The sequence below is a fragment of the Oryx dammah genome, unplaced genomic scaffold, assembly GCF_014754425.2.
Source record: "Oryx dammah isolate SB20612 unplaced genomic scaffold, SCBI_Odam_1.1 HiC_scaffold_5, whole genome shotgun sequence".
Classification (NCBI taxonomy): Eukaryota; Metazoa; Chordata; class Mammalia; order Artiodactyla; family Bovidae; genus Oryx; species Oryx dammah.
This window is the reverse complement of record NW_024070189.1, coordinates 63,520,461-63,534,182: the sequence shown is the minus strand read 5'-3', so window position 1 is coordinate 63,534,182 and position 13,722 is coordinate 63,520,461. Positions and strand designations below refer to the sequence as shown.

The following is a 13,722-nucleotide window of genomic DNA, read 5'->3' as shown; positions in this document are numbered from 1 at the left end:
AAATACAAGACCACCTGACCTGCCTCCTGAGAATTCTGTATGCAGGTCAAGAAGCAACAGTTAGAACTGGACATGGAACAACAGACTGGTTCCAAATTGGGAAAGGAGTATATCAAAGCTGTATATTGTCACCCTGCTTATTTAACTTATATGCAGAATACATCATGGCAAATGCCGGGCTGGATGAAGCACAAACTGGAATTAAGATTGCCTGGAAAAATATCAATAACCTCAGATACGCAGATGACACCACCCTTATGGCAGAAAGCGAAGAAGAACTAAAGAGCCTCTTGATGAAAGTGAAAAAGGAGAGTGAACAAGTTGGCTTAAAACTCAACATTCAAAACTAAGATCATGACATTGGGTCATATCATTTCATGGCAAATAGATGGGGAGACAATGGAAGCAGTGAGAGACTTTATGTTGAGGGGGGGTTCCAAAATCACTGCAGATGGTGGCTGCAGCCATGAAATTATAAGACACTTGTTCCTTTGAATAAAAGCTATGACCAACCTAGACAGCATATTAAAAAGCAGAAACATTACTTTGCCAACAAAGGTCCATCTCATCAAAGTTATGGTTTTTCCAGTAGTTGGGTATGGATGTGAGAGTTGGACTGTGAAGAAAGCTGAGCGCTGAAGAATTGATGCTTTTGAACTGTGGTGTTGGAGAAGACTCTTGAGACTCCCTTGGACTGCAAGGAGATCTAACCAGTCTATCCTAAAGAAAATGAGTCCTGAATATTCATTGGAAGGACTGATGCTGAAGCTGTAGCTCCAATATTTTGGCCACTTGGTATGAAGAACTGACTCATTGGAAAAGACCCTGATGCTGGGAAAGATTGAAGGCAAGAGGAGAAGGGGATGACAGAGGATGAGATGGTTGGATGGCATCATTGACTTGATGGACATGGTTTGAGCAAGCTCTGGGAGTTGGTGATAGACAGGGAAGCTTGGTGTGCTGCAGTCCATGGCGTTGCAAAGAGTCAGACACCGCTGAGTGACTGAACTGTACTGTTCCTTGGAAGGAAAGCTATGACAAACCTAGACAGTGTATTCAAAAGCAGAGATATCATTTTGCTGACAAAATTCCAGGTATGGTTTTTCCAGTAGTCATGTACAGATGTGAGAGTTAGAACATAATGAAGGCTGAGTGCCAAAGAATTGATGCTTTTGAACTGTGGTGCTGGAGAAGACTTTTGAGGGACCCTTGGACTGCAGGAAAATCAAACCAGTTAATCCCTAGTCAACCCTGAATATTCAGTGGAAGGACTGATGCTGAAGCTGAAGCTCTTGCTGGGAAGAGCCGACTCACTTGAAAAGACTCTGATGCCAGGAAATATTGCAGGCAAAAGGAGAAGGGGCAACAGAGGATGAGATGGTTGGATAGGATCACTGACTCAATGGACATGAGTTTGAGCAGACTCCGAAAAGTGAAGGACAGGGAAGCCTGGAGTGCTGCAGTCCATAGGGTAGCAGAGTCAGACACAACTTAGTGACTGAACAACAATGTAAGTAATCTAAAAATGTTTTAAAGTATGTGGGGAGAATGTGTGTAGCTTATGTGCAGATACCATGCCATATTTTATAAGGACTTGAGCGTCCTTGGATTTTGTTATCTGTGGGATAGTCCTGGAACCAGTCCCCTGGGAATACTAAGGGACGACTTAGTATAACCTTCATGCCAAAACTACACAATGACAAAATGAAAAAAGAAAATTATGCCCAATATCATGAATGTGGACATTATAATCCCAAACAGAATATTAGGAAACTGAAGTTTTAAAAATACATGAAGAAGGTAATATATAACATTGCCAAGTTGGGCTTTTCCAGGAATGCAAGTATTAGAAAAATCTAGGTATTTTATTAACTAGCTTAAAATACTAAAGGAGAAAAAAGTCCAATAAAATAACTTTAAGAGATGCATAGAACAGTTTATCTTGTGTATCTTTCATGATAAAAATTTATCAAACTAGGGATAGAAAGGATTTGTTTTAAAGTAATTAAGAGTACCTATGAAAAACCTATATCAAAGTTCACACTCAATGGTGAAATTATAACTATTTTTTTAAAAGCTGTAGTCCAGTTATTCTTGACAAGATTTGTATCAGTGTCTTAGCCAATGTATAACACAAGGAAAAGGAATAAAAAAAAATTAAGAATTAGAAAGTTTTAAAAGATTGTAATTATTCACAGGTGTTATGATTTCCGCATAGAAATCCCCAAAGAATCTGGAATAAATATAAAGTTAATACAATTAATAAGTTAATAAAAAATAAAGCCCAGAAAATTTGGTAGATATATGATTAAGAAATAAAATATATTTAATATACCAGTAACAAAAGACACAGAATATATCAGCAACAAAAGACACAGCACTTCTTATAAGATACAGAAAGTGTTAGAGGCACATCTAATAAAAGTATTGTGAGGTTTTTAAAGAGAAGGAAATATATAAAGGTTATTAAAGAAGGTATAGAGAAGTGGAAGGATGTATTAGATCATGCATAGAAAGACTCAGTTTCTTCAAGATGCAGTCTCCCCCGGTTAAACTATATAATATCAGTGCAATTCCAATAAGAAATCTGGCAGGATTTTTTATGGGTTGCCAAAAGCCAATGCTAAAATTGAGATGAAAGAATGAAAGAAAGGAAAACCAAGATGGTTTTTAAAGTGAAAAGGGGAGAAGTCTTTCTATAAGGCTTTCTATAAGTCTTTCTGTAAGGCCTGTTAGTAACTAAGCAGGATGACAGTGCGTGAATAGACAACACAGATAGACAAATAGACCAGTGGAACAGGACAGAATACTCAGAATCAGACCTGGCTTGGATGAAAACCTTGCCCCTGACAGATGGCCCTGCAAATGAGTGGTGGAAGACAGCTTCTTCATTAACCAGTACCTATGGAGGAAAACACTCCAGTTGAATCTCTACCTTCCAGCATACATAGCTAAAGACCTAACTTGAAAAGTGAAACTTCAAAATGTTTAGAAGAAAATATAGAAGATTTATATGATCTCAGGAGGGAAAGGAATTTTAAGGTATGAAATATATAAGCAATGAAGAAAAAGTTTGGTTAATTTGATTCCATTAAAACTTTAAACTTGTGTTCATCAAAAGATCATTAAAGAGGTGAAAAGATAAGTCAGTGTAGGAGAAGCTATTTGAAACACATGTAGCAGGTCCAGCAAAAAATTTGGGGACAAATTAGGAACAGGCAGTTCAGTAAACACATAAAAAGATGCCCAATTTTATGAATAATTAGAGGAATGACAAAATGAAAAATAAGATATCACTTCATCAGATTAACAAAAATTAAGACGTCCACCAGTAGGAAGTGTTGGTGAGGATGTAAAAAAAAGAACCATTGTTGATATTAAAGTAAGTTGGTACAACCGCTTCAGAATACAATTTGTCAATATGCAGTGAAGCTGAAGATGCTCATATTTTACAGTCAGGTAATTCTACTCCTAGGTTGTAATAGAGGAAAATGTGCATACAATAAAACATGGGGCTGCGAGTTGGCTGGGGGTGTTGAGGGGCAGGCAGTTATTTTGATGGAGGTGTTATTTGCAGGTTTCAGAGATAAATGAAATAAATTCACCTACACCCGGCATTCTACAGGGTTAGTGGGGCTGCTGTGTCTTTGCTGTCACAAAGGGAAGGTCACATGGGCGTTATAGCCACATAGTCACTCACGATTAGACCCAGTTACCCCGTGATGATTTTGGAGTGATTTCCTCTCTCAACAAGGACAAGATGACGGGTGATCAGGCAGAGGGTAACTACTATGAGGGTCTGGAAGAAATCACTCCAAAGCCAGTTGGTGATCTATATCTCGATGTACAGGTAATACACATAGATGATAAATAAGATAGTAGTAAATATCATTTGATCACTGACTGAGGCAGATCAGAATCACCAGGCACAGTAGAGTCTCAGCAAACAGGAGAATTCCCTTTTGGGTGCTCCAGCAGCTGGGAGCCCAAGGGGTGCTCAGAACTGGTATGGTGTGGGCAGGAGTCCCTAGGGACACGGAGGATCTATTCATAGGTTCAAGGACGCTGTACTCCCAACCATCTTGCCTATGCACTGGCTGAGAGGAGGGCCCAGGGGCATAGGACCTCAAGTCTGCTTTTTAAGTGGCCCTGTATTTTTGCTCGAACTTTTTGTGCTTTTATAGGTAAAAAATTACAAAGAAGCTGAATATCACCCAATGGGTAACTAGATTTAAAAAATTATAATATTTTCATAAGTGGAATTACTAAATAGTGGGTAGACTCTAAACTAGGTTTACATATGTCAACATGGATGAATCTTACAATTTTAAATAAAAAAATTTCCCAAAGGATACTTTAGTATATATGCAATTTATGTAGCATATGAAAGATGCAGAACCATACCATACACTTTTAGGGATACATATGTGGTAAAAGGATAAAATATATGAGCAAGGCATACTCCAGATTTGAAATAGGCTTGCTTTTGTGGAAAGGGAAGGGGATTTGATCAATGTTCTGCCTGTAATGGTAATATTTTATTTCTTAAGCTAAATGGTAGTATGTGGTTGTTCATTATATTATTCTTTTACATCTTTTTGTGTATCTAAATGTTTCACTGTAGTTAACAAACATAAAAGTGTATGTAAATGGTTGCCATGTGGAGACCACAAATATAAGTGTACAGGACAAATAACACCACCAGAGGCCCTAATGTAATCCAAATGGATAGTTGTGGCTTGAGCTATAATTTCCAGTGATAGCATCTGACATATTTAAAAGGTGGTGTATCTCAAAACCTTTTCTATTTCCCTCTAGAAACTCTAGCCCCCCCTTCTACCCACCCCAAACTCATCTCAGTTAAAGGCATCAGCATTTACCCAGTTGCTCTGTGTGAGGAATCTTCCTTGCCTTCTGTACATCCCTGAGTCCATCAGAAAGTCCTGTCATCACTGCTTACAGAATACATCTGGAATCTGTCCTCTTCTCTTCAGCCCCACACTATCCCCCAGTCCAATGCAATCGAACCCAGTCTCTTGCCTGAGTGATGCTAGAATTAATTCTTCTCCTGTCTATCACTTCCATCCTAACTTGCCTCCCAGTCGCTATTCCCGCCAGTTTCCCCACACTGTCATTTCCATGGAGATCTCTTAAAAATGTGAATCGGTTCACATGGCTTCCTTGCTCGAGCTCCAAGGCTGAGGTTGAAGTTCACGGCCTTCCCCAGGCCTACCAGGCCCTCCCTACACAGCTGGCCTCTCCACCTTCATCTCCTGCTCTGCTCGCCCTTTTCTGTTCTAGCTGCTCTGGCTCTGCTGTTCCTTTCTCACTTTGGGACGCTTGTGCACACCCCTGGGAAGTATTCTCCTAGATTTCGTTATGGCTGCATTCCTGGCTTTAGCAAGGCCTCCGCTCTGCACCTTTTCTAAGTAGCTGTCATGACCACCCCTCCCCACCTGACCAGTCCCTTTCTCTCTTGTGGCCAATTCACTTTCCTTCCTGTGTGATGGTACGTATGTATTTGTCTAAACCTTCATTTCTATCTCTCCTACTAGACTGTCAGTTTCATAGGGGCTGGACATTTTCTGTCTCATTCATTGTTGTGTTTCTTTATGATAAGAAAAAACTTAGATGCCTCAAAAAGTGCGTTTTGGTAAAATAAAATCCCCTGGAATTGTTCATACATAAGAAGAATTTGAATAAGTTTGTTTCATAAGGTGTAACAGTTGAAAATAAGCAAATATTCTTCAGAAGCAGATTAGTTAACTGATTTTAAGTAGGTGTGATAATAGAGTAAATATAAGTAGATGTGTGAGTAGCTCATCTCTGTTCATCTGGGTAATAAAGTTGGCCAGAAGGCTCTTGGAATCTTCTCTTTGGGAACCTTCCTTCTGTGTTGCCTGATATATACTTCCCACTGGGCCTCGGTAGTCATTCTGACAGTCAGTCATTCCCAAGCTCTCTGGGTTGGGGCCACAGGGTAGGGAAGACTCAGGAGGAGAAGGGAAACAGGCACGCTGTGTCCACTGTGTGCCCGGGACTCTGCCTGGGTTTCTCTGTCCTGTGGCTGACTTAGGAGCATCCTCCCCCTGCCAACACATGGCCCTCATCGGGTGGCCCAGGCAGGGGAAGGTGTGCAGCTTGGTCTGACCCTGCCACCCTTGCCACCCCTGCAGGTCTCAGAGCTCATCTTTGTGTCCATCTATAGCTCTGAGTTCTGCATGAAACTCTACGTGGACCCCATCAACTACTGGAAGGATGGCTACAACCTGCTCGATGTGGTCATTCTCATCATCATCTTCATCCCCTACAGTCTCCGCAAGGTTAAGGGCAAGCACTACCCCTACCTCAACATCGCCGACGGTGTGCAGTCGCTGCGCATCCTCAAGCTTATCACCTACAGCCGCGGCATCCGGGTGAGTGCCTGGAGCGCGCATAGCTCTGCGAGTGCGGGCGAGAGGGCCCCTGATGGAATGGTACTTCTGTTTCTCTCCTGCGGTGGTTGAGTCCTCTTGTGTGGGAGGTTGATCTTTACCTGTTTTATCTCATTTCCCCCTCAGACAATTCTAGGAAAGGTGTTAGCCGTGTTTTACAGATGAAGAAACTGAGACCCACAGTCACTCCGCAGTTAGTCACTGGAGCCAAGCTCTGAAAGCTGTTCTGACTCGAGCCCATCTCCTTTCCCTCTGTCCCGTGCTGCAGAGTGACTGATTTTCTTATGGTCCAGACCCTTTGGAGTACTTGCCCGTGAGCCTCCAGCTCTTTGATGTCTCTGGCCACTCACGTCTTCCCCCAGAAAACTAAAAGTCTGCAGCTTCTCTTGAGGGGAGGGTCTCATGACTTGTTCAGGAAGCTCTGGAAGTCCTGCTCCTGCTGGGGGGCACGTGGTGGCCAGTCTTTACTTGGCTCAGTGGTGTCAGAGCGCACTTCAGAGGTGGCCCAAGCACGCCCTCAGGCGCTCGTCTTGGGCCCAGTGTGTTTGCCCGGGCTCTGCTCAGGCCCACGCTTCTCTGGGAAGGGGCTTGTTTGGGCCTATTGACCATGCAGACCTCACCTGCACGCTGCGTCCCACTGCCACATTCTTTGTGACTTCTTACCTCTTTAGTCTTGGCAATCTTGGGAAAGAACTTCTGTTTCTCTTACAGGAGTGGAGGCAGCTTTTTTCTAAACATCTCAGTTCTTTTGGAATGAATCCCCAAACACTGGTTTTCTTTCTCCAAGGAGAGGAGGGAGGTGTGGGGTGGGCATTTATTCCTGCAGGCAGCTGCCAGACTGGTCTGCGTGCAGGGCAGCCCTGGTGCTCCTTGGCTGTCTCTTCACACTTCACCTCGAACTGTCAGAACTTCACTGTATTGGGTCCCAGCTCTACCAGTACCTCCTTTTCTATGTGAATAGTTTCTTGGCTTAGAAAAAAGAATTTTTGCAGTTGACAATGGTGGCACAACACAAGGGGCTGGAGAGTAGGTTCCAGCCCTGCCGGTCTATCACAGCGTGACTGTGGATGAGGCGTTTCGTTTCTCTGAGCTTCTGATCCTGCATCTTGAAATAGGAACATCTCCCTACCTTGACAAGGTATCAGGGACAGATCTAGGTAGCTGAACATGTATATGCAAGACTCCAGGGCAGGAAGAATGAACGATGAGGCGTGGGAGATAAGACCAACACCCATGTCATGGACGAAGACTGAGATCACAAGATGAAGAGCTGCCTGTGAGATGGGGCCCAGAAAACCTGGGAAGCCCCACTGTTCTGAGCCCTCTTCATGCCTGTTTCCAAGGTGGCTCCCCTGCTCCTTCTGGACCTGGAAGAGCATTCAGGGCTGGCCCTCAGCTGAGGAGCAGGAGCAGGACACACTGGGATGAACAGAGGCAGGCTGGGTTCAAGTAGAGTGCTCAGGGGTGCTGATGGGGCAGCACGGGCGACCCCCCAAGGGTGGCTGAGCGTGGAGGCCGTGCCCTGGTGAGCCACTGTTAGATCGCTCCCGCCCTCAATCCGGACACAGTCCCCACTCGGCATTCAACCATCTATGGAGCATCTACCATGTGCCAGGCAAGGCATCAGGCACTGGGGCAGCTATGGTTGGGACAGGCTGAACCACCGTCCTCTGAGCCCAGCCCAGCCGGCAGCCTGACCTAGCCCTTGTGTCTCTGCCTTGTAGACGCTCATCACTGCCATGGGGCAGACAGCCTACACCGTGGCCTCCGTGCTCATCCTGTTCTTCATCCTGATGTACATCTTCGCCATCCTGGGCTTCTGCCTGTTTGGACTTCCAGAGGGGGGTGACATGAATAACTGGGGGAACCTGGCTTTGGCCTTCTTCACCCTCTTCAGCTTGGCCACGGTACCATGTTTGGGAATAGTGGCGGGGGGCGGGGGCAGGCAGGGGCCTTGAAAGGGGACTGGCAGCTGGTGCGAGTGTGTGGACATGCTGGGCCTCACTTGGGGTCTTTCCCACACTCAGACACCTAGCTGGGGTTGGGGGGAAGCTGAGGAATGGCCTCCCAGGACTAGGCACAGGCCAGCACCCTGGCCAAGAGTCCATCACTGACTCTAATCTTGTGACTCCCTACAGCATTCTTATTTGCCCCACGGGGTGGTAAAACTTTTAAAAAGTTCTCAAAAGATAATTCATCCTAATTGAAGTGTAATTTAGAAGGAAAACCCACATCATGAAGCCTTTTAGGGAACAGGCTGTCACAAATCCATGCAGAATAAGTCTGCAAAACCTGAGTCTCAAAGTCTAGATTCTATTGGGTTCTGGGAAGATTGAGGTCTTTTCCAAAGGAGGGCCTGGCAGAGGGGCAGTGTCTCTTGGGGAAGGCTGGAAGGCCTTTTGGAGAAGAGCCCTTGGGCACATTGGCCAGAAGTACCCACACCCAGTGGTGCCCTGCATCTCCAGGCCAGCCTGTATGCACTGGAGTCGGTGGATTAGGAGGTGTGATGTGGAGGGGCTGATGTGGAAGAAGAGCCAGCCGGCTCCTCGGTAGGGCCAGGGCTCCCCTAGGGCAGGTGAGCAGGAGCCCTGCCCCCCTGAGCCTTGGCACTTGCCCTGCATGCGCAGGTCGATGGCTGGACAGACCTGCAGGAGCAGCTGGATGCCCGGAACTTGATTCTGAGCCGTTCGTTCACCATCATCTTCATCTTGCTTGCCTCCTTTGTCTTCCTCAGCATGTTTGTGGGTGTAATGATCATCCACACGGAGGTGAGGTGGCGCTTGTAAGGACTGGCGGGGTGGCGGGCTGGGTGTTGGTTAAGTGTGGCAGGTGGCTCATCTCTGAGCCGTCTCTCTCCGGAAGTGGAAGGGAGGGGGCCAGGTGGGCCCATCTCTGTGCCGGCGCAACCCTTCTCCCTGAGCCCTCCCTCATGATGGTGGCCAGCAGGACAGCTACTTGGGAGGTCATTGCAGCTGCAGCGGGCAGCTTGAGTTGGGGGCTGGCCCTGTGAGGGGTCCTCCTGCCGAGGGGCCTGAGTGGCAGTGGGAGACTGGGGAAGAGGAAGGTGGGGATAGTGCACAGGGAGAGCCCTGAATCTCACCTCCATCCTCCTGCCTCTAGGACTCCATCAAAAAGTTTGAGCAGGAGCTGATGCTGGAGAGACGCATGAACCTCATGGAAGAGAAGCAGGTGATTTTGAAGCGGCAGCAGGAGGAGGTCGGCAAGCTGATGCAGACCCAGGTAGGCTGTCTCCGTGGGCAGGCAGACAAGCAGAGGGACAGTCAGGGCTGAAGGGATGGTCAGGAAGACGGGCCTGGGGGCTGGGGTGGAAGGCGGCTGGCCTCAGGCATCTGTGCATCTGGAGAGTCGGCTGCCCACCCCGCTCTAGTTTTCAGAGTCAGACTGTGTTCTCTACCTTTTTGTGTTTTCTCTGGACCTCTTCAAGTGTCCCTCCTTCATGGGCAACACTCCATTGCTGGGCCATTGACTATAGCCCACCAGGCTCCTCTGTCCATGCGATTTCCCAGGCAAGCAAACTGGAGTGGGTTGTCATTTCCTTCTCCAGGGAATCTTCTGACCCAGGGATTGAACCCAGGTCTCCTGCATTGCAGGCAGATTCTTTACCATCTGAGCCACAAGGGAAGCGCTAACATTTCCCTCCTTCATGGACAACACTCCATTGCTGTTCCCAAGGATTCACTGGGTGCCAGGCAGGCTCCATTCCCATTCGCTGAGCGGGGGAGGTCACAGAGGCCCTGGCAGGTGTTACTAACCTCAGTTTTTCTAAACTGGAACAAGAATGAGCTCAATGGGCTGGAGATTTTCTGTCAAGCATGATACAACTGTGAGGGCTGAAGTCCTCTGAGCTGCCTGGAGTGCCCAGCCAGGTCCTGAACCACTACCCCTTTCTCCCCACGAGGCCAGTGCCTCTCTCCTTAGCTTCCTCTCCGAGGTGGAGACGTCCCCCTGGTTTGTGTGCCTGAGACTTGTCCACAACAGGGTGAAATGCTGAGCCGTGCTCAGGCTATCCCAGTTCCTTCCATGTCACCTGTCCTCGTAGTGGCTCACCAGGTGACCCCAGGAAGGGGGTCCAGGCCCAGAAGGGGTAGGGGCGACCTGTGCTTGTACTCAGGACTCATCTTGGGGCCAGGGTCAGGCCTCTGCCTGCGCTCCTTGTGGAGGGTCCCTGGGTCTTCGTGTAGTAAGACTCTCGTCGTCTTGCTCTGTTTACGCTCCTCTCTCTAGAAAGATCTTGACCACAAGAGTTTCACTGAACTGGTGGAGAAGTTTAAGAAGACTTTACGGCATACTGACCCCATGGTCTTGGATGATTTTGGCACTAGCCTGCCCTTCATTGACATCTACTTGTCTACCCTGGACAACCAGGATGCTACCATCTACAAGTTAGTCCCAGCCCCGCTGACACTGGCCCACGGGCCCTGGTGGGGTGCTGGCTGATGTGCAGGGAAGGCAGAGCCAGGTCCTTCTTGGGGGGTGTGCAGAGGCTGGGCTGCTGTATGGGCAGGCCTGTTGCTGGTGGGGGGAGCACGGCCCATTGGTCCTCCTCAGTTTAAAAAACTGACCTGTTTTGAAACATTGCTTCCTTTGATTCTCCAAGAGCACCTCACCAAGCCCTTTTCAGTGGGGCAGAGGAAAGACCTCTGGCTGCAAGTCAGAAGCTGAAGCTCCTCACTTGGTTCTGTTACTGCTTCCTGTGTGACTCTGGCCAAGCCTTTGTCCCTTTTCCACCTGTCTTCGGAGGGACTGACACTAGGAAAGCAGTGTGTGTGAAGCCCGGGGCTGTGCTCAGTGTGAGTTAGCTGGGGACACACTGGCCATTACTGCAGGAAGAAGAGGCGCACAGTTAGCCTGATGTCTCAGCAAAAGCCCCCGGAGGGCTTTGTAGACTGGAGGGTGTCTAGGAATGCCTGGTGTTGGCCCAAGAGTAGATCTGGCAGTGTCCAGGCAGCCCTCAGGCAGTCACTTCACTCAGAGCCCAGGAGTCTGCTGTCTCCAACCTAACATGGGCAGTGAGATAACTTCCTCCCGAAGCCTAGGGACCCTGGCCGACCTGGCCTTCCCACCCAGCCCAGTCTGGTTCTCAGGTCCCTGCTCTTTCCTGACCCACACCTGCCAGGTATGGTGGACATGCAGGTGCGAGTGTGCAGTGGGCAGGGCCAGGTGGAGTGGAGCCCACTGTGAGCTAAGGCCCTCCTCCTCGATTCCCAGGCTTCAGGAGCTGTACTATGAGATCGTGCACGTGCTGAGCCTCATGCTTGAAGACTTGCCCCAGAAGAAGCAGTCCCAGTCCTCGGAGAAGGTCGATGAGAAGTAGCTGGATGTGGGCACCAAGCCACCGTGGGCCTCGCGGGCTGTGACCCGCCTCCCCCCACTGCCCCCCATTATACACATGTTTTCTGAGTTGACCTCTGTGTGGCTGCTGCTGTGATCGTGACATCTGTCCACCTTTGGGAGCTGACCCAAGTCGGTGCCCATGAAGTCTGATTCCTCCTCACATGGCACAGCGAGGCCTTGGGAATGAGGAGTGGGGAGAGAGGAGCTCAAGGCTCACCCTGGCCAGAGGCCACACCTGGGGGCCATGCTGGCTCTCCCTTCCCTTGACCCCCGCAGCCAGATCCCACTGGGCTCCTGGGAAAGCCACCTGGACCCTGGACCGAGAAGGGCCTCCCACAGCTCCTGTGATCTGGTGTGGCCCCACTGGCCAAGGAAGCTCTGCTGGCTCGCCTGTGTGGGCACCCCCATGCTGGCAGGGTTACAGCTCTCTCTGTGCACTCAGTGCCGTGGAGGTCTCTCTCTTGAATTCTACGCTGCTTTTCCTGAGGCTCACAGTGACAGTGGTGCCCCAGAGGAGTGGCAGCATCAGGCATTTGGGCTGCTCCCTTCCCTTAGTTAGAACCCTTTACTCAAAAGGCAGCCTTTTCCATGTCATCCCTGGCCAGATGAGTCCTGCAGTCGGCAAGGCCCTGGCCCACCAGTGTTGGAGCCATCTGAAGGCCCAGGTGGTGGGGGGGGGTGGTGGCTGGCACCCCTTGCTCCCATCTGGCCAGACCAGAGGCCCATCAGTGCCTGCTCTGCTCTTGTTTCTGGGGAGTGTTCTTGAGGCCTGTCACCTTGGCAGGGCCCTCTTCTTGGACAGGTGGTGAGTTCTGGGTTGGGCTAGGGTGGGAGACCAGCTTCTATTGCTGGGTACAGAAAGGCCCAGGCCCACCCTGGGGAAGCTGATAAGTAGAAAAACACATAGAATTTAGAATGGCTGGACAAAGTCCCATGGCAGGTCCGTGAGCTCCAGGCCTGGATGATGGCACCCCTGAAGCCAGCGGAAGACAAGGGCCTGCGGAAGCCTTTACTGCTGTTTCCTGAGTTGTGCTGGGGGTTCCGTGATGAGAAAGCCACAGTCTCCTCCTGGCCCTCTTGGCTCCTATGGTTGCCTAGAATGGCTGAGAAGAAATGTCCCTGAGGAAGTGACAGTAATTGCTTGACTGTGGAGAGCACGTGTCCTCTGAGATACTCAAATCGTTTCCATCTGCAGATGTTCACACTCAGGACCAAACTGAGCATTGTATCGTGTGAAACTGCCGAGAAGGATTGCTCTAGAGCATGAGGCCCATCGCCATGCCGTAGGGGAGCCCTCCGAGGGCAGGAAGCGTGGCCGTGCCCCTTCCCGGACTGGAGAGAGCTCTGTGCCCTGGAGGGGGCCCTGAAGTAAGCAAGGGATGCCTCCAGTGCCTAGTAGTGAAGGGGGTGACTCCAGGTTGGGGGCTTCTAGGGGCCCTCTAGTGGGTACAGCCCAGACAGCCCAGCGTGCCGGCCTCAGGCAGTGGCTCTGATTTAGGGCTGAGACGAGGCAGATGTTGCCAGCTCTCCACTCTGGATGTGCCAGTGTTGCTTGGGGGAATGTGAAAACACCTCCGCTGCTTTCACAAGGAAACACGCAGGAACTGCCCTAGGCCTCTGTGGGTGAACAAAAGGCTTCAAAAATTCCTCAGGGAGGCAGGTTTGTGGGTACCACGGTTTCAGAGTCAGGAGGCATGGGTTCCTTAATCAGGTGGCCTTGGGCAAGCTGTCTGGTCTTTTGAAACCTTAGCTATTTCGTCTGAGAAATGGGCTGATAAAACTCTTCAGCTATAGTGTTCGTTGCTCAGTCATGTCTGACTCTTCGTGACCCCACGGACTGTAGCCCACAAGGCTCCTCTGTCCATGGGGTTTTCTGGGCAAGAATACAGTAATGGATAGCAATTTCATCCTCCAGGGGATCTTCCTGACCCAG

General features: G+C 49.0%; 1 protein-coding gene across 3 annotated transcripts in view; it reads left to right on the top strand.

Annotated features, from left to right (window-relative positions):
• CATSPER3 (cation channel sperm associated 3) overlaps positions 1-11,848 on the top strand; it is a 33,093-nt gene extending 21,245 nt beyond the window's left edge. For 2 of the 3 annotated variants that reach the window (XM_040240062.1, XM_040240064.1), the window contains exons 3-8: positions 6,177-6,416; positions 8,159-8,341; positions 9,062-9,202; positions 9,555-9,674; positions 10,680-10,837; positions 11,664-11,848. In XM_040240062.1, the coding sequence (XP_040095996.1) occupies positions 6,177-6,416; positions 8,159-8,341; positions 9,062-9,202; positions 9,555-9,674; positions 10,680-10,837; positions 11,664-11,769 (948 nt within the window). In that variant the 3' untranslated portion in view covers positions 11,770-11,848. The remainder of the gene's footprint in view (positions 1-6,176; positions 6,417-8,158; positions 8,342-9,061; positions 9,203-9,554; positions 9,675-10,679; positions 10,838-11,663) is intronic. The other variant, XM_040240063.1, reaches the window with a different exon arrangement.
• Positions 11,849-13,722: the final 1,874 nt, after the last annotated feature.